Genomic DNA, 24027 nt, shown 5'->3' with positions numbered 1-24027 from the left:
AAAGTGAAACGGTTGGGCGCGCGTAATCGGTGCGCGAACGTGTCGACACGACGAATGGCTCGTTTCACTCTGCGAGCATGACTCGGAGAGGAGAAATCGCGGCGACACGCCGCTTCACGTGGGAGATCTTGTCAAGCATTGGACTACCGTGTCACCGGTGACTCACGTGTACGCGTACGGAATGCCCCGACATAATATAAATTTATTCCATTTATATTCGTCCGAGTCCAGAAATCGTCGATTCCCCGTGTCGTCGAGGGAACTGATCCCGTCCCTCTTCTGATTTCAGCTCCGACACCACGAGGAATGGATTCACCCTTCTGATCCGAGGACACGCCTCGGAATGCCTGGAATTTCTCGACAAGGTTCTCAGTCTCGTGCAGGTAAAATTAGTTTCTTGTTTTACGCCGGTGTTTCCTTTTTTTTTTTTTTTTTTTTTGGCTGTCTGCGTGCATGAAGATTTCTCCTCGAAAGGAAGTAAATTGCGCGGAAGACAAGTTTGAAAGGAACGATGGTTGTTTTGCAGGGGCGAGTGAACGTATCCGAGGCGCTGATCCTCCGGAACTCTGTTGCTGACGAGTCGACCGATTCCCAATTTCCTCTGAGCCGCGTCAAGGTAAGCGTAATTGTTTTCGTTCTTGAATTAGTGTTAACGGATTAGCGTTGACCTTTATTCCAGTCAGAGTAGCGTAATTTTATTGACGATGAGAGAAACGATGCTTCTTTCTCGTATACCGAATCGAAATTTCGTTTACATTAACAGAATCGAAATGACCGAAAATCTGTATTCAATCCGCTATACTATTTCAAGATTCTTATTCCCATTTTTATTTCGAGATTTCGTAGGCGCTAATTGTTGGACTGCAGAGTTTCGTGCATTTTATGGGAAATTGGAAAAATACTAAAATGGATATAACACGGATGCAAATATATAAAATATTTCAATTGGAGTGTTTAACCTCTTGCGCTGGAATGACCCGCCACGTTTTAACTATATATTTAAGTAAAACAAAATAGGCAAAACAAATAATAAATTTGTTACTTCTCGATAATTTCTATCCAGTGATATCATACCGACGAGCTCGAAAAGAAAGCGACGAATTATTATTGTATACGCGGTTTGGCCACTCGTTATGGTCCGCAATCAGTCGCCAGCGCAAGTGGTTAAAGAAGATTCCTTTATTCATCCAAAACGTTCGTAAACGTTTGAAAATGCGTAAAAATCCGCATTCCATAACTAATTGTACTCGTTGTTGAAAAAGTTTTGCAACAAAAGCCTCTGCGTTCCACGAGCAACCTCGGGGCATAGTTGAATGTGCACGCGTGTCCTTCACGGCGAAATGGTTAAGCAATTGGCTCCAACGTCTCTCTCGTTCCCTCCGACGCGTGATCATTGTTCTCTCGGTCCCAGTTCCACGGTGGAAACGTTACTCTCTCCGCGAGCGTCTATTGGTAACAATACGGCAAATACGTTTCGTCTGGACGTTACCGATCGCACGGTTCTCAACCCGGGGAATAAAGGAAATCGTTCTTTCCGAGCACGATTTTCGGCGACGCGTTTCACAGTCATTTGTCTCGTCGACCGAGATTAAAAGCAGTTCCCGATTTTGCTTTCAGACGAGCGTCGTGGACGAGAACGCTTTGAGGGAGCATATTCCCAGGCGGGAGCAGAGCCACGACCAGGCTCAGTGGATCGCGTTTTATAAGGTAATCGAAGCTCCGGGTTCTCGCGCTCTCCGGGGGTTTCTCGTTTCATTCCGTGTCTGTTTGACGCGACTCGCTCGCTTCTGCACGAAAGTATACTCGTGCTCTGTGAAAGCTCTGTTAGTTAGCAACGGGGTCTTCGACGTCTCGCTTCTTGAATTTGAACTGAATTCGTTTCTTCTGTTGCAACGGGCTGTAACCTTGGAGTATTTTGGACTTTTTAAATAAATTTATTTAAAAATTTAGTAAATTTACTAGAAATCTCAGTGAATCTTTTTGAAGATCAGAATACCGTGGAGAGACACAGGGATTAAATTGGTTAAGATTAGGCGACTGCAATTGTTTTGATTGTTGGAACGGCCGTTTCGAAAAACTTAAGAGAGATAAGATCGATAATTTACGACTCACGATATTTCTTTATCTGTAAAAATTCTTCTATCAAAAAAAAAAAAAAAAAAAAAACAAAATATTTCTCTCTTCCTGCAAATACATCCTCTACCCTAACTCCGCTATAGACAACCTTCGTAATGATCTTTTCAGTAAACTCCTTAGCAAAGCAACCTCAAACGCATCGTTCCTTTCTACTTCGTTTTGTGCTTCTTCTTTGTCCTTCATCCCTGTATAATCGCAAGCTCCCTCCATAATTACTTGCGACTCGCAAGTATAATTTTCAGAAGATTTCGCAATCGTCCGACTTTTTTCGTTTTCGTCGTCGGACACTGACGTTTCACCGCTGCGACACACCAATGAAGAAACCCCTCTGACGCTCGTGCCACTTCAGACTTCAGCTCCCTCCATCGTGAAGCACTCCAACGAGCAAGGAATTCACCGAGTGACAGCCACTCGATGGAGACTCGGCAGTCTCCCGACAAATTGCTTGCGAAAACGATCGCGCCTCGGCGATGTTCACGGGATGGGAGGGCGCTGGAAAAAGCAGAGAGAAAGAAAGAGAGAGAGAGAGAGAGAACCGGCTCCGGCGGGATAGAGGAATCTCGCCCGGCCCGGTTGACCGAATGTCACAACAGTGATTCGGCAGGTTCGGTGAAAAATGTATGTACGAGGGACCGTGAGCGGAATAATTGTGCCGGACGGAGCCTCTCTCGGCTCGCTGCGCAATTATCGTCGGGGAATTTATCCCGCGACTGGTGGCACTGACCGATGTTACCAATTTATCCGTGGCTCTCAACCGATGGCCGCGCGCTTAATGACGTTTTAATGGGTCCCGTTAAGGCCGGGGAGAGAAAAAGGGAGGCGCGTCTTCGTCGCGGCCGGTATCGTGGTCGCAATTCGTCACGGACCTCGCAATTTTTTGCTTTTCCTTCTCTCTTTTTTATTTTTTATTTTTTATTTGTTTTTTTTTTTTATTTTTGGCACGATGTAGTGTTTTGACGTGAATTAAGCATTCGTTGGGGTAATTGAGTGGCACGCATCGAAGATTCATCCACAGCTTCGTTCGGTGGCGGTTTTCGGAGGGATTTCGGGGAGATCGGAAGATTGCAGGTTGAATATCCGGAGATTTATACGATCTTCACCTCGTAGCGTGCAATTTCGGGCCGATTGAGCCTTGATTCCTGTCTCTCGGTTAGGAGATCCTTCCGTGGATCAATTGAATGTCAATTCGATGATTGAGGGTATTAACCAGATTTGAGAATTCGACCCTTCGTTAATATCGTTGGATTGTAGATAATCACGGAGAGTTGGAGAATTGGTCTTCATAAATACCATTGAGGATATTCATTTGTGATTCTGGTGGTAGCAATTTCAATTTTTTTCTTTGGAAAGGAAAATTTCTTTGCTCACATTCTTTATTCACTATAAGTTCCATCGTCGTACATCGGATAGTGAGATTTTGGTCCGAAAAGTGGGAAAAAATTATTTTAACGTTATCTTTAAGCTTAAAGTTGTAACATGTATGGAACTTAACATTACGAAATCAAAAATGAATTTTTAACGTTTAAAAAATCAAAGTGAAAAACTTAAATTTTGAGAATAGGAAATTTTTTTCGAAATTTTATATATTGAGGTTTACAGACTTTTAAAAACCTCAGAGAAGTCTTGATACTGATTAGCTTTCATTTTTTTTCTCTGATAAAATCGGAAACCTTTGAAAAATTGCTCTCGGCTTGCATCGAACAGCTGGAAAAACTGATGTTTGTGTGTAAATTATGTCGAAATAATTTAAATTATTATTTTAATACAAAATATAATTTTTTCAATGACGCGTCGCAATCGTAAGTAAAAAAAATTACTGAATTATCGATTATCCAAATATTGATAACAGTATAAATAAGTGTGATAAAAAAAAATAAAAGTTATTCATTGCACATATCTAAAAAGTATCCCTAATGTAAGAAGTTTCGCAATCTGTTTGAAAGATATAAAAATCACACAAATACAGGATAATTTTACCGTATATCATAAAATATCTCGACTTTCGACCAAGTTTAACGATTCACGAATAAATATAAATGAACAAAAGAAATTTAGTACCCTATTCCTCGGACATTCGACAATTTTGAACGACAAAATCTTTTTTGGCTTATACGAATTATTTGATGTCGATTGTTTTCCAGCTTTTCAGGTCAAATGTTCACTATACGTCGTGAGCTAACGACTTGGTGGCAATTATTTCGGCCATTGTGCGAGCGTAAATGGCGAATTCTATCGGTCGGTAAAATCAATAAAGCGACTCGACAACAGTTATTCGCGACCTTGCAGGCGATAATCGATCGGGAAACGTTACAAGGAGAAAATTTCGCCGATGGAAAATGTTCATAAATAACAGCCGGCGTGTGATCATCGTCGAGATAGTCAGTAACATAGCTGTGAGATTCCTTGGCGGAAAGTAAGGACTCGTCTTTCTACGCGTTTCTGCTCGTTCGTCGTGTGTGGTCGAATAACTGGATGTTCGTGTATAGCATTCACACACGTTCAAAAATTATTTTCGTTCTAGTCATTCATTTACAGGAGTGTTGGTTACTCTTTGGAATAATTATTAATGTAAAAGTCGTGAATTTGATTAAAGAGCACAGAGGTCTTGTCAAAGGACAAAAATATTTGCAACTTTGACAATGACAGTGATGGTAAGAAATCTTTGGCACTCATGTGGCAACTTCTCCAGAGGTTTGCTATAAATTGTGCAAAATTTGTCTACCTCTCTTGCTGCAAAATGCAAATATAACTATAAAGACGATGATATAAACCATATTGCGTGACAGTGTAAGCTTTATAATACTCAAAAGTTAAAGTTAATTAAAAATTTACAAAAGATACAATTACAACTTCCTTTAAATATAGAAGTGCTAAACTGGATTACATTTGTAGCCCGTATCTTTGTTAAGTTGCAAATCCAGAAACACGCGACAGAATAAATTAGAGGATCATCGCGATAAAGATTATAGCAAAATTTAAGTTTCTTTACATTCTTTACAATTGCACATTGATTCTTAAATGAAAAAAAAGAAAAATTATTCAGTATCAGGTATTGATTTTGTGCCAGTTCAAAGTAGACGTTGACAAAGTAATTTTTCTTAGTTGTAAAAACTCTATTTTCATTTATTTTAGTAGATATACAGTATGATGGTTTTTCGGTAAAATAGTAATAGAATGGATTTAAGTGCAGTATTGCCAGAGAAATAATTTACAGTTTTCGACTATGGAATGATGTAACAATTCTATAATATCTTGTGTATAGAATTCTTCTTTTTATTACCTTGGGTTAAACGTTTGATAGCATGCGGATGTTGAGCATTGTTCGAACCATATTTACGTGGCGAACTGTGTAGCCTACGGCTATTATGTCTGATTTTTCGATCGATCAATCCATCTGATCGGATGATTTCGCGAAATTGAGACATCAATGAGCGATCGATGTTGCGAAATCTAAATTCGTTCTGACTTGTAATTACAAACACGTGCCTTTGAAGAAGTGATACAGGTTGGTTTCCAAGTATAAATGTTTGTCTTGGATAATTTTTTGATTGATGTGAGTCAATAAAGATAAAAATCTGCAGACCATATAAAAGTGCTGTATTAGAATTGGAATAAAGATTGTATTGGCAGGTATATTAAATATCCATAATTTTGAGTATCGGTTCGTAATCTCGTTTTATGTACTACTTCTTAATCATAGTCTACCACGTGACCTTTCGGTAGAAGAATGTTCAATGTCTCCAGACGATAGTCACCACAAAGGCATGCATTGCATTCGCACACGAATGATTTCAAGAGTCAGGAATTCGTGATCGATGAAGAATTACGATGCGCCTATTCGTCGTCTTCGTTCTAATTCCCCAAATATTTCATTCGACGCTAGAACTATCGAGGTGGTCAAGATGATCAATTTATAATTTTCGTATGAAATTTTACAAATGTAAAACAGTGTGTTTCATACGGATTTAAATTTATGACTTCTCGTAAAACGTACCGATTTCGATAGAATTTGAAAACAGTGTACTTTTGCAGATTTAAATGATCTTTCGTGAAATATACAAATAAAATGAAAGTTTGTATATTTCATCATATTATTTCGTTATTCCTATTTTTTTAGTTAATCTTTTAATTGTAACCAAACATTACAAACTTACTTTAATTGTTTATCAAACATTACATTTTAAATGTTTCAATTCAATTGTAACTTTAATGTTTCTAATGGTCAGTAGATCTAATGTTAAATAGTATTACCTATAGAATTTACTAAAGAAAAGATTAGCAATTTTAATTGTAATCAAACATTACGAATTTACTTTAATTATTTATCAAACGTCATATTTTAAATGTTTCAATTTAATTGTAACTTTAATGTTTCTAATCAGTCAGTAGCTCTAATGTTAAATAGCATCATTTGTAGAATCTACCAGAAAAAAGATTCGCAATTAAGGACACTTAATTTACATTCCTGTTGTAGTTCTAGTTATCAAGCAATACTCAATTCTAAAATCTACTAAACAGTACTGGCGATTCAGGAATGGCAATTCCAATTTACATTTCTCTTCCATCATTTTCACTCGTTTGACGAGTCCGATGTTATCCTACAGGACTACGACGGGCTAATGACGGAATGGCAAGCGGCAGGACGTAGGCTGGCCCTGGAAATGTCGGAGCTGAAGGAATGCAGCAGCGTGTCCGGCACGTTGACGCCTCTTGGCCGACTCCTGACGGATCCCACGTTGAGAAGAACGTCGCGAGACGCGGAGGTGGCGATCGGCTCGCTGGAGGAACGCGCGGCACCGCTTCTACACGTCGAGCACGTCAGGTTAGAGAGGAGCAGCGAAGAGGTTTCTAAGCTGAACGCGGTTAGAAAGCGCGCGAACCTCGCCGCGGGCCAGACACTCGCGAGGACACACGCCGCTCGAGCTTATTATTATTGTCGCCCGTTCCCGTTTCCCTTGCGTCTCTTTATGCCCGTTCGTTCCGCTCTTAATTGTCCGATAGATCTCTCCCTCTTCGACTCGCTCCGTCCATGAAACAGCTATCGGACTCGTGTCTATTAATTTCTCGCGAAACTCTCCGCGGTCTCTTTGAACGACGTACGTACATACATATATACATGCACGCGTACATGATGAGTCTCGTCGTCTCGTTGTTTTTCCTTTAGAGTTGTGAAGAAGGTCGTCCGGCTTCGCGAAAGCGAATATATTTCCACGCGCACTTCGTTTTATAACGAAGACGATAATGTCCGTGTCGTGTTAGCGCCCACTCGCGCACCGAGAAGACGAGACGGCGGCGGCGGCGGCGGCGCGTTAGCGTTCGACGTTTCGTTAGCGATAAGCCAGCGAAACCAGAGAATTCCTAACGGTGCGTCGGCCGATCACACGACGATCCTCCGTTTTATCTTTCCAGATTGTCGGTGAAACGGGCACGAAGGTTGGTGGAGGAGGTTAGCAACGCAGCCACCAGGCTGGAGTCGTCGTTCGAGTCCAGGCGCGCCACTATTCGGAACCTCGCGGTCCTCAGGAGTATCGAGGACCAGGCGCACGAGGTGAGTCGATGATTTCTTTTCGTCACACCTTCGAACAAGACCGTTCTTCCGATTGTTTTCGTTGTTATTGATGGGATCGCATTTTTTATGCTTGTTTGCCGAGAATTTCAAGCATGAAGGTATTAAATGACATTCAATTGTCATCACTTTGCACTCGACTGTCCCTTCTGAGGGGACATTGTACTTAAATCTAGCTGACATCTCTTTACGATTTACTCTTGTTTACGATTTGTTGATAATTATAACGAACGTATATACGTTTGGTGATAATGTCGTAACTCCATGGTTACGGTGTTCATAGTGAATAATATATTTATTATCTACAAGTGATTACAACTAAATGAACAAAATAATAAGATAACGCTCAAGACACTTCCTCTGTACAAGTTCTTCGCTGACCACACACCGACCGTTCTTCTAATCTACTCTTCTAGCACCTTCTCTCAAGATCTTCTTTTGTTTTTCCGTTTCACATTCTCACGCATCTCTATCTTTTATTTCCTAAACCAATTCACTCTATCGGTAATTCAGGATCCCATTCCCACCAACATTTCGTATTGTACGATACGACGTATAATGTAGTTGGTTAAAGTGTAATGTCTGAACAGACGACTAGAGTATAATAACGATGTAAGAGAAACAAAAGAATTTCAGAAGAAGAAATTTCTCAAGATAGTTCTAAATAAGCCAATTGACACTCGTCAAGTCGATGATTTGACGCGTGGAAATCGCGAGTGCGATCAGCCGCGTGCCCGTTCGACACGCGGCGTCATCCGCGGGGGAGTGTTTGCACGTAACCGAGCATAATCGATAATGGAACGTCGCTAGATCGTTGAACTGGCCGACGCTGTGGGAATCGTTCGATTATGGCGATTGATCGCGGAAGGAGGAGGATCGAGTTTCGTAATTCCGCGCTGGCTTTTAGACGAGATGGATCGGAAGGTTACGACTTTGGGCATTCGTGCGAATCAGAAGATCGATGTTTCGAGATATATATATATATATACTATTTAATTACCATTTTTAATTGCACGGTTTCATCGCGTAACTGCGAAACTATGAATAAAAGGAACCGTGTGAAAAAATAACCCTTGATTTAAATATCAGATTTTTCAGAATTTGATTTGCTATATTACGGAACGATAGGCAAATTCCAGGAATTTACGTAATTGAAATTGAAATTAAGCAAATTACTGGGGAAACTACGGCACGCTCTTCTCCTCGTCGTTTATAATTATCCACCACGAGCCAAGTGAATCGGCGGCTAATGGCCAGGCAGGACTATTGACCATGTTATTTACGATAGCTCATTGTATTATGCTAATTAAACGTGTAATCAGTTTGTCGTACACAGCGCATGCACGTCGACGAACATGTGACTCGACACGATCCGCGCGTACGCACACGTGACCGCTCGGTTTCCAGCAGAAACACGTAACTCTAACGTGATGTGGCTAATGGAAGTATGTCGAACCGTTCGAAACGCGTCTTTCGAATCCTCGAAATCCAGAAGCTAGAGTTCACGGTTTGTAGATCCTCAAGATATACAGGGTAATTCACGTAACTTGCACACACCTGAAATAACTTTTAAACTATGAAAAATTGTCTAATGAAAAATTGTTTAATGAAAAATTGTTTAATATAAAAATTGTATGGTTCCAAACGAGGCAAAATGTGGTGTATCAATTTTTTTGTGCGTGTTTTCGAAATTTCCGAGATCATCTTTATTTTTTTTAATTGTGACCATATATTTTTTTTATCATAAATCGAAAGAATCTCGAATTCCAAATAAGAAAGTATTAAGCCTAAACTTAATGGCTGAGAAGATAGTTCCAAGTTATCGTAAAATATCTCCTTTAGGACCAATGTGGCTCAATATTTTTTTACTTGGAATATTCGTCCGATTTATGATGAAAAAAATATACAGTCCAATGGGAAAACATAAAGACGATGTTGAAAATTTCGAAACTAACAAAAAATTGAAACTCATACCTTTTCTTCCTTAAAACCGTACAACTTTTGTATCAAAAAGTAATTTTTCATTAGATGCATAATTCAAAAATTATTTCCGGAGCGCGAGTTACGTGAATCACCCTGTATATGTAGTGTATTAACTTGATATTGACTCAACAGAAAGTTTTACCATCATAAAATGGTATCGTAAACTTTTGCAGCCTGGTTCAGAGAGTATCGCGAATGAAATTTCACCCGGGTGCGAATTTTCTTTCAACGGCCGTGAAAATCGCGATCTCGCACGGACAGTGATTGATTGATACGTTGAAACAGAACTGAAAATGGGAAAGTGACTTGACGTAAAGCTTGACGTGAATTTAGAATTCGCGGAACGGACACGATAAATCATCGTAAGTGTACTTCTTGATAGAAGTGACCAGTCACATACATACATCAAGTCCAGTCATCGAATAAAATGACACAATGCGTTGAATAAAAATCACGCATGGTTGGACGTATATATCATCTATAAATACACGCGATCATCTATGAATACGCGCGTCGCGAGTGAAATGATCTTTCAAAAGATTCTGTTGATCGGAGCGAGAGAGTCGGCGAAGCGGAAGTCGATCCTGTTGCCCGGAAGATTCACACGGTCGCGATATTTGAGAATGTTAATATCGAACATTTTGAGAAAGTTCCTGACCCTCTAATGACATCATGAGTTACCCACGTGAGCCGTGCTGTCTATAGTTTCCCATCACTTTCTTGTAACTTTCATCGGACGCGGTCAGTTGCTTAGCTGTCGTTAACGAGGTCAATGGCATCGATGACCGAAATCTTATACCCGCCGAGTCTCATTATGAGATGTTCGTTAATCGAAACGTTATTTAATGACAAAGACGTGACGAAGTATACTCGGTCAAGTGCTTGACGACAGTTTGCGTTAAATTTTCTATTAGAAGAAGAGCTGCAGATTTTCCTAGATCTTCTTCTTTTTCATCGTAGACTTTCTTGAAAGTTCAAATACATCGTTTATATATTAAGTGATTATCGCATGGAGTTTAGGTGGTCTTAATAAATAATTTTATCGAAATTAAAATTGTTATCTGCAGCTTCCATAATGCAGCGAGGCGTTAGGTACAAGTTATTAAGTAGTATTAACCATTCGTGCAACGTCAGGCAAATTACTGCGCAATATTCTATCGTTAAATGGAACAAAATATTCTATTAGTTGGATAAATCATCGTACAAAATTTAGGTGTTAAAAAATAATTTTATCGAGATTAAAATTATTATCAGTAGCTTTCATAATGCGGTGAGGTGTTGGATACAAATTATTAAATAGTATTAGCCAACGTCAAACAAGTTGCCGTACAATATTCTATCGTTAAATGGAACAGAATATTCTATTGGTTAAATAGATTATCGTACAAAATTTAGGCGTTTTTAAAAAATAATTTCATCGTTATTAATATTGTCAATAGTTTTCATAACGCAATAAGATCTTGGATCCAAGATTAAGTTATTAAGTAGTATTAACCACTCGTGCAACGTCAGGCAAGTTACTGCGCAATATTCTAAATGGAACAAAACATTCTATTAGCTGGATAAATCATCGTACAAAATTTAGGTATTCAAAAATAATTTTATCGAGATTAAAATTATTATCAGTAGCTTTCATAATGCGGTGAGGTGTTGGATATAAGTTATTAAGTAATATTAGCCAACGTCAGACAAGTTATCTTACAATATTCTATCGTTAAATGGAACAGAATATTCTATTGGTTAAATAGATCATCGTACAAAATTTAGGTGTTTTTAAAAAATAATTTCCTCGTTATTAAAATTGTCAATTTCAGTTTTCATAACATAATGAGGTCTTGGATCCAAGTTTAAGTTATTAAGTAATAGTAGTCGTTCGTGCAATATCAGACAATAATTTATCGTATAGTTCTATCTTTCGCAGAATTGAAGAACATTTCATCATTCCATGCAAAATCCAACGATTGATCTAAACATTGCAACATATACAAAGATCTATCAGTTACGAAAAATGACGTACCAATCTCATTTTCTCGTGCGTGTCAACGATCGTCTCTTGTCGCCAGAAAACAACAGGATCGCTCTATTCGCAGAGCGAATCACTTTTACTCGCATGGTGGTAGAAAGTAGATCGCAGAACGATCTTGATAAGCCACTGTGAAGCAGTGAGGATCTATCAGGCGACCTCACGGAGGTCGACGTGTAATCCTGGACAACGACGTTGCTTTTACGGCGGAACACGTCCGGCCATATAAGTCGACGTTCGATCTCGATCGAGAGGATCTCGCCGAGGTGGTGCCTTTTATTTCGCGTGGCGCGAACAGTGGCGCGCGTTGTTCGAACAGGCGCGAGGAAGCGCGCGCCAACTCTTTGGCCAGTTGGTAAGTGGGTCGATACCGACAATTGTTTAATTGTTCCTCGCCGCTTTCACGTGCGTCTCGACGAAAATGAAAAGGGCGAATCTCAGAATCGGTCCTTGTTGTCTCAACGAGCCGATGATTTCGTTTTATTAACTTCGGTCGCGAGTCGAGGCAAAACGCGCGTTGAACGACGGTGACCTTCAGCGGAATCGTGTTAGAAAATTCCTGGCGATAGAAGACTTCATAGGCACTACGCTTCGATAAATCTTTCGTTCTTACTATAAAGAATTTGACAAGCTCGTGGCTATATAAGTTGTGGTCCTCCATGGTCTTCGAAAGAAACTTTCATTCGAGGTTTAACTTCAATTTCTTGAATAACTTCGATTGTTTCGATGTTTTATATCTGAAGTATTGTTACAGTCACGATAGGTAATCTAAAAATATTGGAAAATTGTGAGGCTGGAGGTGAAACCCTTTAAACCCTTCTAAAACAACAGTTACAGTTGCAATAAGAAATGTTTGTCCAGGAGAAATTTTGAAGGTAATTGTTGAAACATCTGCAATAGAATTTCACTCTGAAAATCGAGTCTTCGAGTAAGAAATACTTACGTGGCAAATTCTTAATGAGAGGCCGACGCGACGAAACGGCAAGCTCGAGAGACGGCTGGAAGCGGATCGGCACGGTGCATTCCGTTATCACGCGTTCCACTTCGATCGCAACAACCACCTTCGTCCTCGACGTTGACTCGTCTTCCAGCGCCGTATTTGGTTCACGGAAATAGCGCGCGTGTACCGGGTCTCGCTCGTTGCTACACCGACGACGACGACGACGACGACGACGACGACGACGACGACGACGACGAAGAGGATGAGGAGGAGTGAAGGAGAACGAGAAGACGAAGAAAAAAGGCACGGAAACGAAGGAGGATCAGAGGCGGACCGATCGGGCTCGAATTAATTGCCGTAACACCGGTTCCTCCCTCTCGATCCGAGCGCCACGCACGGATTCTTCTCTGTGGGAAAGTGTGTTGAATGCCACGACGAGTGTTCGCCCGTTCTCCACTGGCCTCCGCGATGCGGTTCGTTTGCTCTTTCTCCTGATGTATGTATGTACGTTGATATAGGTGGTACGTTGTTCCTTCTGCGAAGCAGGACACAACGAGGCCGGATCTCTCTGTGAATCGTCGAGTGGAAAAAAATTGCTGATCAAGAGAGATAGTATAATAGATCTCGCGCGATTTTCAGATTAGACGTCCGCATTTTGTGATTATACTCTTTAGAGGGTTGATCTTAAAACAGATGCCTCTGTGATTTCGAGATTGTGCAGCGTCTCCTGTTGATACCCGAAAACGTATTTGAACTGTCAAAATATTTAAATAATATGTAATATAATATTTAATTATATTAATATGTTATATAATATAATATAATAATATAATAATAGTTATTATATAATAAAATCTACACTTTTTATATATATTATATATATAATAATTAAACTATTATATCTTTTATTAATTTTTGAACATATTTAAACTATTATAATTTTATAAAAATTATCACATATAACAATAAATCTGGTCTTAAATCTTGAACACTCTATTTTATAACTATAATTAAATTACCAATTACTAATTGTACCCAAGACAATTGCACTTCTTACAAACGATCTATCTCGGAAGTTTTGTACTCGTTTCGCGAATTGGAGGAACGTTTTTTCAATTTATATATTCGTGAATTGTTTGATATTTTACTTCTCTGACTGATTGTGAGATAGTCGGTGGAATTTTTCGAAAAGAAGTCGCATGAAATTGAACAGCCTCCCATAATCTTCGTTTTCATCGAAGAACGCAGTTTATGAAAGCTTTTGTCCTAATGAAAAATCCCTTTACGACGCGGTAACGTACAATGAAGGACGATAAATGCCACGAGGCTTTGTTCGTGGTTGGAAGACGAGCCCCGATGAGGAATCGTCGAACGCGTGCTGCGTTGCCCGTTTATCTCGTAATGATAGAAAACGCGGCGATTTCGCGGATTATTAGAGGGATCGTTAGCGCGAACGTCCTATTTCACGCTTGAGGTTTCGTGTCTACGGGTAGATTCCCTCTTGACTAAAATTACTTCGCTATGTCTCTTCAATTGGATGAAATTCCTTCGAGGTTTCTTCGAAATTGGCAAGTGCTTTCAAATTTATTTTCTTTGGAAATTCGTTATAGAAATTCCCCAAAATCGAAAACATTGCTTTCATTCAATTTAAAGTTTGTTTTCGAAATTGCGAAGTGCGTATATTTTGAGCTACTGAATTTAATTCTTCCGAAAACTCGATGTTATAGAAATTCCACAAAATCGAAAAAATTGCTGTCCTTCAATTTAATGATTCTTTTTCGAAATTGGGAAGTCGCGTATATTTGTTTCTAAATATTTGTTTCTTCGAAAACTCGATGTTACAGAAATTCCTCAAAATCGAAAAAATTGCTTTTATTCAATTTAAAGTTTTTTTTTTCGAAGTTGGAGAGTGCGTATATTTTAGCTTTCCAAATATTTATTTTCTCTGAAAATTCGATGTTATAGAAATTCCTCAAAATTTCAACAGTAAACTCGAAAAAATTACTTTCCTTCAATTTAAAGGTTTCTTCAAATTTGAGAAGTGCGTACATTTCGATCCCCCAAATTTATTTTCTCTGTAAACTCGACGTTATAGAAATTCCTCAAAATCGAAAAAATTGCTTTCCTTCAATTAAAAGATTTTCTTTCGAAATTGGAAATTGCGTATATTTTAGTCTTCCAAATATTTATCTTCCCTGAAAACTCGATGTTATAGAAATTCCACAAAGTCACAACACTAAAGTAAAATCATAGAAAAAATTGCTTTCCCCTTAAAAATACTTCTTTCAATATATCTTATCGTTAGTTTTGCTTCAAATTTAAACCAAGTTATTCGTATTCCGATCAGTTCTGCCGAAACGAGTCAATTTATGAAACGTGTGTTGTCGGTGGGACTTGTACAAATGGGCGATTGAATTTTTCCACGAACAATACGCGATAGACGATCCCTCGTTGCCGGTCGATCGCGTAAGATTGATGAGCGCGCGACGCGCTATTGATCGGGATCAAAGAATCGCGCCAAAGACGAACGCGTGTAGCTCGCTTCGATCAAAAGGATCCTCCGTGTCCGTATTCACCGGAGATTTATGCGCCTCGAACTCTGTATACCATCGATTGAAATTAATCGAACTTGTCTAAACACCTGACGAGTGATCGATACAAGATCGAACCTCGAACGAAGAACCTTGTCCTGGTAATGCTTTTTGATGAACGACGCCGACCAATGAGTATCGTTACGTTGCTCGTTTACTTTTTCCTTCGATCGACGCTATTTTCTTGGAAAATCTTTGCACAATTGTTTCGCACATGTGAATTTCATTCATCCTTTGATAAATATTGTATTAACATTTTTAAAAAAATCGATGATTAAAGCACAGAATTTCCATCTGAGACATTAAAGTAAAAAAAAAAAAAAAAAAACGGAGAAACTTTATAATATAAATGAACGATACTTCAGAATACAATTGATACATTGTATAAATAATCATTTAAAGTTTTAAAAATACACTGTTTTATATCTATAAAATTTTTAAGAAAAATTATAAATTGATAATTTTGATCGCTTTGATAGTTTTAGCGTTAAATCAGTGGAAATTCGAAGGTGAATCAAGTCTGAAAGTCAACGTAGATCGTTTAACCCGATTTAATCTGCGTTTTAATAATAATAATTCTACAAAAGCTTCTGTGAACTTCGCGGATTTACGCAATCCTCTTACGTTCAGGCCTCATCTACTTAGGACACTTTGTCTACTAATTCTGTTTGATCAACTTGGTTCGTTCTACTTCAATCTCCATTAACGTCACCTCTAAAGCAGACAAGAAAATTCTCTTTAGAGAATAATCTAATCTTTCGGTCCGATAATTTCTTACAGAATAAACCTTCGAGATAATTGTAAACACTTGATAAATATTTTCAAAGCGACACCATTCAGCGACCAATCTTATATTATATTTTTTATATATTGGAAAACGTATTTCAAGGATATAAATTTTAGTAAGTACGCTGTAATTAAAACAGAATTCGAATGAGAGCACAAATTGAATTGTGCTAATTTTGCAAAATGTCTTTTTTAAACAGTAAACTGCTTGTTGAGTATTGGAGTACGCTAAATAACAATGGCCAACAATTTCCCAATTGGCCATTTTGGAAAAGGCTATAGGTGCAACTGTTAATCTCTTAAAAATTTTGTTTAGAGATTAAGTTTTAGGTTAGAGTTTTAGTTAGGTTAAGTTTTAGGTTTGAAAAATTAATTACTTTTGCTTGAGAAACACATTCTAGGTCCAAAATGTTTAGAAATTCAAAAAAGATTCTATTTGGCTCAAAAACTGATTTCGATCAATGTGTACACATCTAGCGTGGGGTCTCGAGCGGACTATCGTAGCGAAAGAGTTAAATATCCTTGAACCATTAGGAACAATTGCAACAAGTACGAAGAAAATCCTCTTCCCATAGCGCACGTTGTTTCTTAAAATCGAAGCTGGCCGCGCGGTGCGCCGAGCTCTCTTAAAAATGACATCGCGACACGAGGTGATTTATTATCAAACAAAAGAAGCCGAGGAGCGATCCCGCGTTCGGTAAGGCAGCAGTTGCGCAAAATGCGCAACACGGAGAGCGCGTCTGCGAGGTTTTGATACCATTGTTGGTGGAAGGTGCATGCAAACAAGCCCGCAGAGACCTTTTATACGTGTCATAACGCCTTATAGGTGGAATCCCAGCCGGCATTTCCTCTCGTGTTTTGCGACGAACCTCTCACTCTTTCCCTCTTCTGCTTCCTCGTTGCACGGTTTATCGTTTCCACGAAAGAGCCTACAAAGGACAGGATGTCCACAGGTCATTGAGTCTCCTTTTCGAGGATTCTATTCGCCGACGTTTCCCACCGACGTGTGCGCGGAGAATCCATTGCCGAAGTGTCTCCAATTTTTGTGGAGGGCAACACATCTCGCTTCGCCGATTGTTTCGCCATCGTGTTCTCTCGATTCTTAATTGAACGACCTGAGCAGGCACGAAAACGTTTCCACGCGGCGAGGAAGAACGACGGCGAAGCAAGATCATCGAGAGAGGAGATCTCGCGATTAGATAGGACTGGCGGCGGCTGATCGTGATCGAGACGTTTTCTGGAAATTAGACGGCAATTAACTCGATTAATTTTCGCAATTAGTTTCGCTTAGCTCGCAGGACTGGTTTAATTGAGTCGTCGCGAAGCTCGTTATGCTCGATTCTCACGAACACGAGTTCTTTGCAATTGAAAAGGAACGAACTCGAATACTTTCGGCAACGTTTTTCAAACGTTTTACAGACGCTTGATTTCGAATCTTCGCCTTTTGAATTTTACTTGAATTGTCGGAACGACATCAGATTCTCCGCATATAATATAATTAATTAAGTAACTATCAATTATAAATTCATTAAGCACTGGAATTACCTGGGCGATTGAAACGTAAAATTTCCATCAGCAATGTTAAAGCGAAAAATAAGAAAACTTTGTAATACAATGAAGTATAAAAGGTTTCATTTAAACATCCTACGAGAAATTTTATTCTTCTTCTTCTTCTATTTTTATTATTGAATGAATATAATTATTATAATTTTAAAATTTTTTATTAACAATAAGAAATTTAAATTAAAAAAAATAAAATTATTGTAACAAATATATATATTATAAAATAATAAAATTTAAATTTATTTTTTATAATTTTTTGTAAATTATAAATAAATAAAACATGAAAATAGAAATATTATTTCTCTAATTATAATAATTAAAATTATACATATATAAACTCTTTTGATTTAATATTAACACTAGAACAACCGACAATTAAAACATAAAATTTCCACTAGACACGTTAAAGTAAAAGGAACAAAGTAACTTTGTAATACAATGAAGTATAAAAGCTTTTATCTAAACATTCTACGAAAACTCATCTTTACAAATACACCGTTCTACGTCTGTCAAATATCCAACAAAAATTACAAATTTGTCATTTTGGTCATTTGGTAGTTCTGGCGTTAACGCGTAACATAATTAAGATTATCAATCAAAAATGAAAAACTCTCGTCGTTGTTGATTGCCTGCCACTATTCTAGAAATTCGTAGACGTTAACTTTAACACCCATCGCCTATCAAGCATCATCTGAAACTTGCTAACAAACCACCGCAGCTTCCACCACCACGTTCTTAACCTACGCGAAAATAGACGAAGTTACCGGTTGGCGTATATCACACCTGCGATATCTGGCGTCTTAATTGAAAAAGTTCGGCACCTTGGGAGGGGCTGCCGAAAGCAACCCCCCGTGGCGCTCGGTGATATCGGTAAAACATGGTTGGAAAACGGTGAGGTTGCGTGACTGTCGGCCATTGGGTGAGATAGCTGGCACCGTGCGCCATTAGGCCAGCCACGGGTTATCGGCTGGCGTTATCCCGAGAGGTCGTGGAACCGACTTCCGATAGTGGTCGCGGGACACGCCGCGATGGCTGGTCTGTGCGAGGACGTCGAGTGTCCGCCGCGGCGCAATTGGAACGAAACGCAATTGAAAGGTTAATGGAATTAGCGTGGAAGGCCATCGTGGATTTTCCAGTAACGGAGCATTGCAAGGGTCGCGATCGTACCGTGGGGAAATCGGGAACGATGATCGGCGCAGTTAGTCTGGCAAAGGGTACATTAGGCTCGATTTTTCGAAGAACGGGGATGCTTTAATCGCGGGGTAAGTACGATTGCCAGCGGGATGGTTACAAGGGTACTGGACGTGGTTGGGAATATTTTATGGTTGTCCAGAGCTAATGGAAGTTGGCTCGAATTGCCTGAATCGCACGGCGAGAGAGAAATGTATTTGAAGTGCCGATAAAGAGTCCGTAAAAGTCCTAATTGAAGTAATTTCAATACCGTGAAATTTCATCTACACGATCGTTGAATGAATAATCTTCGAGTTTCGTACAATCTCCACCTGACATTATCATTAAATTACTCCTACCTTAATTCTTAAATGGCTAATGTGCATGCTTCTTGAATGACCTTTGTGCAACCTCTGCCTGATCTTCATTGACCTCTGTACCATTAAATAAACTAAAATTGATCTTTTTCCGTGAGCAAAGGATGCTCAGTGGTGATCATTACAGTGTACATCTTTGTTGGAACAAATAATCGAAACTTCAAACATCAGAAGGATCTTTGAGATTCTTTTTCTTTTTGAGCTGTAAGAAAAAATACAGAACGAACAAACGTCGATCAGTAGTATCGCATAGTACGGAATACAATGGCTTGTTAAACGGTGGCGCGTTCGAAGGAGAAACGGTCGTTTATGATCCGGCGGTTTATTGCCGCGGCCGATCGACAGACTTAGGAGGAAACGATCGCAGAGCCGCGAGTAACGGGCTGTATAATTTGCCAATTATTGCTAATTGAATGGCACAAACGGCACGGCAGGCCGGGACATTTAATTATCCCTGCCAGGACTTCCCACGTTATTGGATCTCGCGAGAAAAACCATCCACCCGGCCGGACGGCTGGCTGGGCAATCCACCTTCGGTGCCGCTAATATCCCGCGACTGATTTAAAGTTCATTTATCATGCGGCTACACGCGGATATAAGCGTACGCTTATTTATGCAAAAAGTACAGGCGTGAGAGAGAGAGAGAGAGAGAGAGAGAGATATTCGAAGTGGACGAATAGAGACTAGGCTATCACTTGGAGAAGTTACGGTTATAGATTATCGTCGGACAGAGAGAGGACGAAGAATCGTACAACCGTTAGGAGAGATTGAGAGATCTCCGCCGTTGGAAAGTGGCTAGCGGAGAAAGAGTTAAAGGTTGAGCTGAAGAAAATAAACGAGCAAAAAGAGAGAGAGAGAGAAGGAGAGGAGGAAAGAGATAACGTAATCGTTGGTTAATTCGTCGACGATCATCGGCGGTCCGTCAAGCGTCGGGACGTGTACGCGCTGGTAATTAACTCGGTAATTAGGCGTAAAACCGATAACTTTGTGCGCCTACCCGGCAGAAATATACGGTTACGTGATCGAAATTCACGCCGTGAACGAGAGAAGCGGCTCGATTAACCATTCGATCGTTTTTTTGTGAAATTTGCCATTCGAAACGGCCGATCTGTGATTACGTTCGACAACCCTGCGTCGCCTCCTCGTTTCGATCTTGACTTCTTGATTTCTCGCACCTGTCATTTTCGCGTGGCAACGAACAAACAGATATTGTACTTTAGAACCGCTCCTTTAGCGACCTTTGTACAGGATTAAAAACCGGAAGCGGTAAATAAAGAAAACCGTGCCATCCGTTATTCGTGCATCTTCTTGCGAGCAGATAAAGCGGCCGGCCACGTTCTACGGAAAACCTCTAGGAAATCGTAAAGCACGAGAACCACGGCGCGGGAACGTTGGCTGCGTAACCAAGGTGTTGTCCTAAATCACGCGGGACGACGCGACATCCAAGAAGACGAATTCGCGCGTGCGAAAACTGCCGCGAGAGAGAAGCCTTCTTCTGAGAGAGTACGCTGCCGCGTACGTTAAAGTTATAGGAGGCTGAGGCGAGGGAGAGAAGATGAAGCGCCACGAGCGAAGATGCTCGCAAGATAGATCTCTGGTAGGTAAAAGGGGGCGAAATGCTGGAGCAAACGCGGCTCGATCCATGGATCACGCTCGCTACCAATGCGCGCGCGCGCCCGGGCGCTCGAGAGTGTGTAACCTCGCGGGCCTTCTATCGCACGTGTACACGCCGTGTAAATATTTGTATGATGCACGGCCTGAACCACTCGTATCTCAACAGAATCTTTGCCACGCCGTGTACACATATAATCTCCGGTTGATATCGCGCTGAGCAAAACGCTCCACCGTCCCGAGGAATAAGATCGTTTTCATACGTGTCCCGAAGGATGAAGTATCGTCTCGACCCGCGCCTCGCCCAGTTTCTATGAGAATCCGCCACGGCTCTTCGATCTCTACGCAGCCGCTCTCAATGGAACCTCTCGAATTTTATATACAAAAATCATCGGAAATTAATTCTCTAGCCTTAGTCTTTCATCGGGGGAATAATTCTCTCTGAGAATCTTTCTTCACCAATTGACAAACGTGAAAATTGGAAATAAGTATCACGTTCTTTTTACGTTACATCTAAAAATTAATCCTTGAATTAGAAACGTCGTTATTAGAACGTTATTAGAACGTTTTCATTTAATTTAATTTCCCAGGCTGTCCTTCGTAGAAAATAAATTCTCTGAGAACTTTTTTCATCGACCGACAGTCGTGAAAATTGGCAATAGCAAAGTTAATGAATTCCCGAACAGATATCACATTCCTTCCACGTTGTATGCAAAAATTAATCCATGGATCAAAAACATCGATTGGATTTTTCGTTTTAATTTAATTTCCCAAGTTATCCTTCGTCGAAAACAAATTCCTTGAGAATATTTTTCATCAACTGAAACAATCGTGAAAATTGGCAACAGTGAAGGTAATAAATTGCAAAACAAATATTACATTCTTTTCACGTTGTATCCAAAAATTAACCCTCGAATCAAGAACGTCGCTGGATGTTTCGTTTCAATGTAATTTAACGTCCCAGATTATCCTTCGTAAAAAAAAAAAACAAATTCTCTGAGAATTTTCTTCATCAACCGACAATCGTGAAAATTGGCAATAGCGAAGTTAATGAATTCCCGAACAGATATCACATTCCTTCCACGTTGTATTCAAAAATTAATCCTGGGATCAAAAACAATTTAAACAATTTTCGTTGGAATTTAATTTTTGCTCGTTTTAATTTAATTTAATTTCCCAGGTTTACCATTCGTAAAAGACAAATTCTTTGAGAAATGTTTTTCATCAATCGACAGTCGTGAAAATTGGCAATAGTAAAGTTGATGAATTCCCGTATAAACATCACATTCCTTCCACGTGACACGCCGACAATTAATCCTCAAGGATCAAAGACGAACGCGGGGAACGCGAACGTACCGCCGTTGGATATTTCGTTTCAATTCCCGCATATTTCGGCCGCGTGCCGCTGAAATATGCGAGGAACAAGGAGGATCGCACATTGGAATGGCGGTTTAATGGCCGGCGAGATTATTCGGCCCGGGGATTGCCGGCTTGATTGGAGATGAGCAAACTCGATAAGCGGGCCGGGGTCCCCCGTAGAAAGAATTTTCAGGTCTTGGAGCAGGTGTCGTGCGACCGGGCAACCTGTTTCACCCGTGTCGAGAGAAAACGACGAAACAGCCAGCCTGCCACCTTCTACCGTGCCCTGGTCTCGTATTCAAATTCCCTGCAGCTCAGCCGACAACAGACTGTGAGACGAATCGACGATGAATGACGTTAAATGTTGGGTTACGCTCCGGCCAACGTTCCGTCCTCTTCCATTTCTTTTTTTTTTTTTTACGTTTATGGGGTTTTAAATTTCGTATGGAGGAATCTCGCTTGTCTTCCTCCTTTTTCCTTTCTTTATTGAATGAACACACCCGGGCTCGCCTGTATAATTACAGAAGACATTGTAAGCAGTTTGAAACAAGGAACGACTCTTGTCTTCTTCTTCTTCTTCTTCTTTCGTTTCTCCCTCTTGAGAAAGAGAGGAACTTCTTCGTTCTTTGTTGAACAAACACCGAAAGAATAATTAAATTGTTATAATTTAAGAAGATAATATTGCAAGCAGTTTGAAATTTCGTCAATCCCTTGCTATCGTGATCAAACTCTGGTTTTTTCTATCACCCTCTTCTCTTCGTCCTCTTCTTTTTCTTCCCCTTCTCTCTTCGTCGATTTGGATCGTTTGAATTTCAGAAAAGGACCTTGGATTTGAACATTTTAACATCAGCAATGAGAAAAGTGCTTCCCCTGCAGTTTTTTCCGATAATCTCGTGAAAGCAACGCTGTGGTTGCACGTGGTATCACTTCCGTCCGTCGTCACGAGCACGTATCAGCGGTTTCGGACCCGGAAACCGTCTCGAAATCCATACGCCACTCCATTAACTTTCGACGAAATTGATCTCGGTACCCTTAATTCGATCGGCATATGATAGATTTTGGTGAAATCGTTCGGGCAAATTGTCTTTCTTTCCAAGTTCTGTATCGCACGATCGGCAGTGAACCTTCGACTGCTATCTATGCTTTCGATCAAGTCGAATTTTCTCCTCGATCGAACAAAAGCTACGTTTCATCTCGTGCCTCGGGATGGTAAAATGGTTGGATGAGAGATTGATAAATTTCAATTATCCTTCCCCGATTCCTCGAACATTTATCTTCCTAATTTACAGCGCCAAGTCACGCTCGCAATTGGAATTATAATTCAAACGTGACAAACTTAGACAACTCTGCCGTACTCGTGCGTTGAACGAGTCATTAAACAAATCTCGAGATAATGAATCAAACATCAGCCGCCTACTCTCAATGATCAGATCTCTCGGATCTGTCGGATGAATTGTACGCGTTATTGGAAAATAAATTAGCGGTGGCTGAACGCGAAAGTACGAATTGTAAATATTCGATTCACGCTGAAAATTCACGGGTGAACAATTAATGGATCTATCGAAAATACACGACGAGTTCACCGAGTGCACGAGATCGATCCTTTGTCCAGCATCGCGACGATAAGCCGCGTCGAATCACGAAAAGTCGACTGCAAACCGATTTTGCAACGACTCTTAAGCCTCTCGCATAAATTACACGCGCGTCTCTATGCTCGTGGATAGCCAGACCGACTGTATTACGAAACAACGTCCGCCGTCTTTGTTCCTTTCGTTCGGCCTCGAACAGCTACAGGCGTCGCGACGTGACTTTTATTACCGTGCGGTAACCTCTGGCATCGGGCATGCCGACTTTGTCGCTCGAGTTTCACGCGAGTTTGCGACACCCTCGGTTCTAGCCATCGAAACCAGATTCCTGATCAT

The 24027-nt window shown here is 40.2% G+C and overlaps 1 protein-coding gene across 2 annotated transcripts in view; it reads left to right on the top strand.

The window, feature by feature from the left end:
- The first annotated feature begins 275 nt into the window (after positions 1-275).
- LOC122538508 (puratrophin-1) overlaps positions 276-24027 on the top strand; it is a 109781-nt gene continuing 86029 nt past the window's right edge. For both annotated transcript variants that reach the window (XM_043672659.1, XM_043672658.1), the window contains exons 1-5: positions 276-383; positions 527-616; positions 1618-1707; positions 6741-6958; positions 7546-7684. In XM_043672659.1, the coding sequence (XP_043528594.1) occupies positions 6756-6958; positions 7546-7684 (342 nt within the window). In that variant the 5' untranslated portion in view covers positions 276-383; positions 527-616; positions 1618-1707; positions 6741-6755. The remainder of the gene's footprint in view (positions 384-526; positions 617-1617; positions 1708-6740; positions 6959-7545; positions 7685-24027) is intronic.

The sequence above is a fragment of the Frieseomelitta varia genome, unplaced genomic scaffold (assembly GCF_011392965.1).
Source record: "Frieseomelitta varia isolate USP_RPSP 00005682 unplaced genomic scaffold, Fvar_1.2 scaffold_165, whole genome shotgun sequence".
In the NCBI taxonomy this organism is placed as follows: domain Eukaryota; kingdom Metazoa; phylum Arthropoda; class Insecta; order Hymenoptera; family Apidae; genus Frieseomelitta; species Frieseomelitta varia.
The sequence above is the reverse complement of the archived record's forward strand: the minus strand, read 5'-3'. Positions and strand labels throughout refer to the sequence as shown.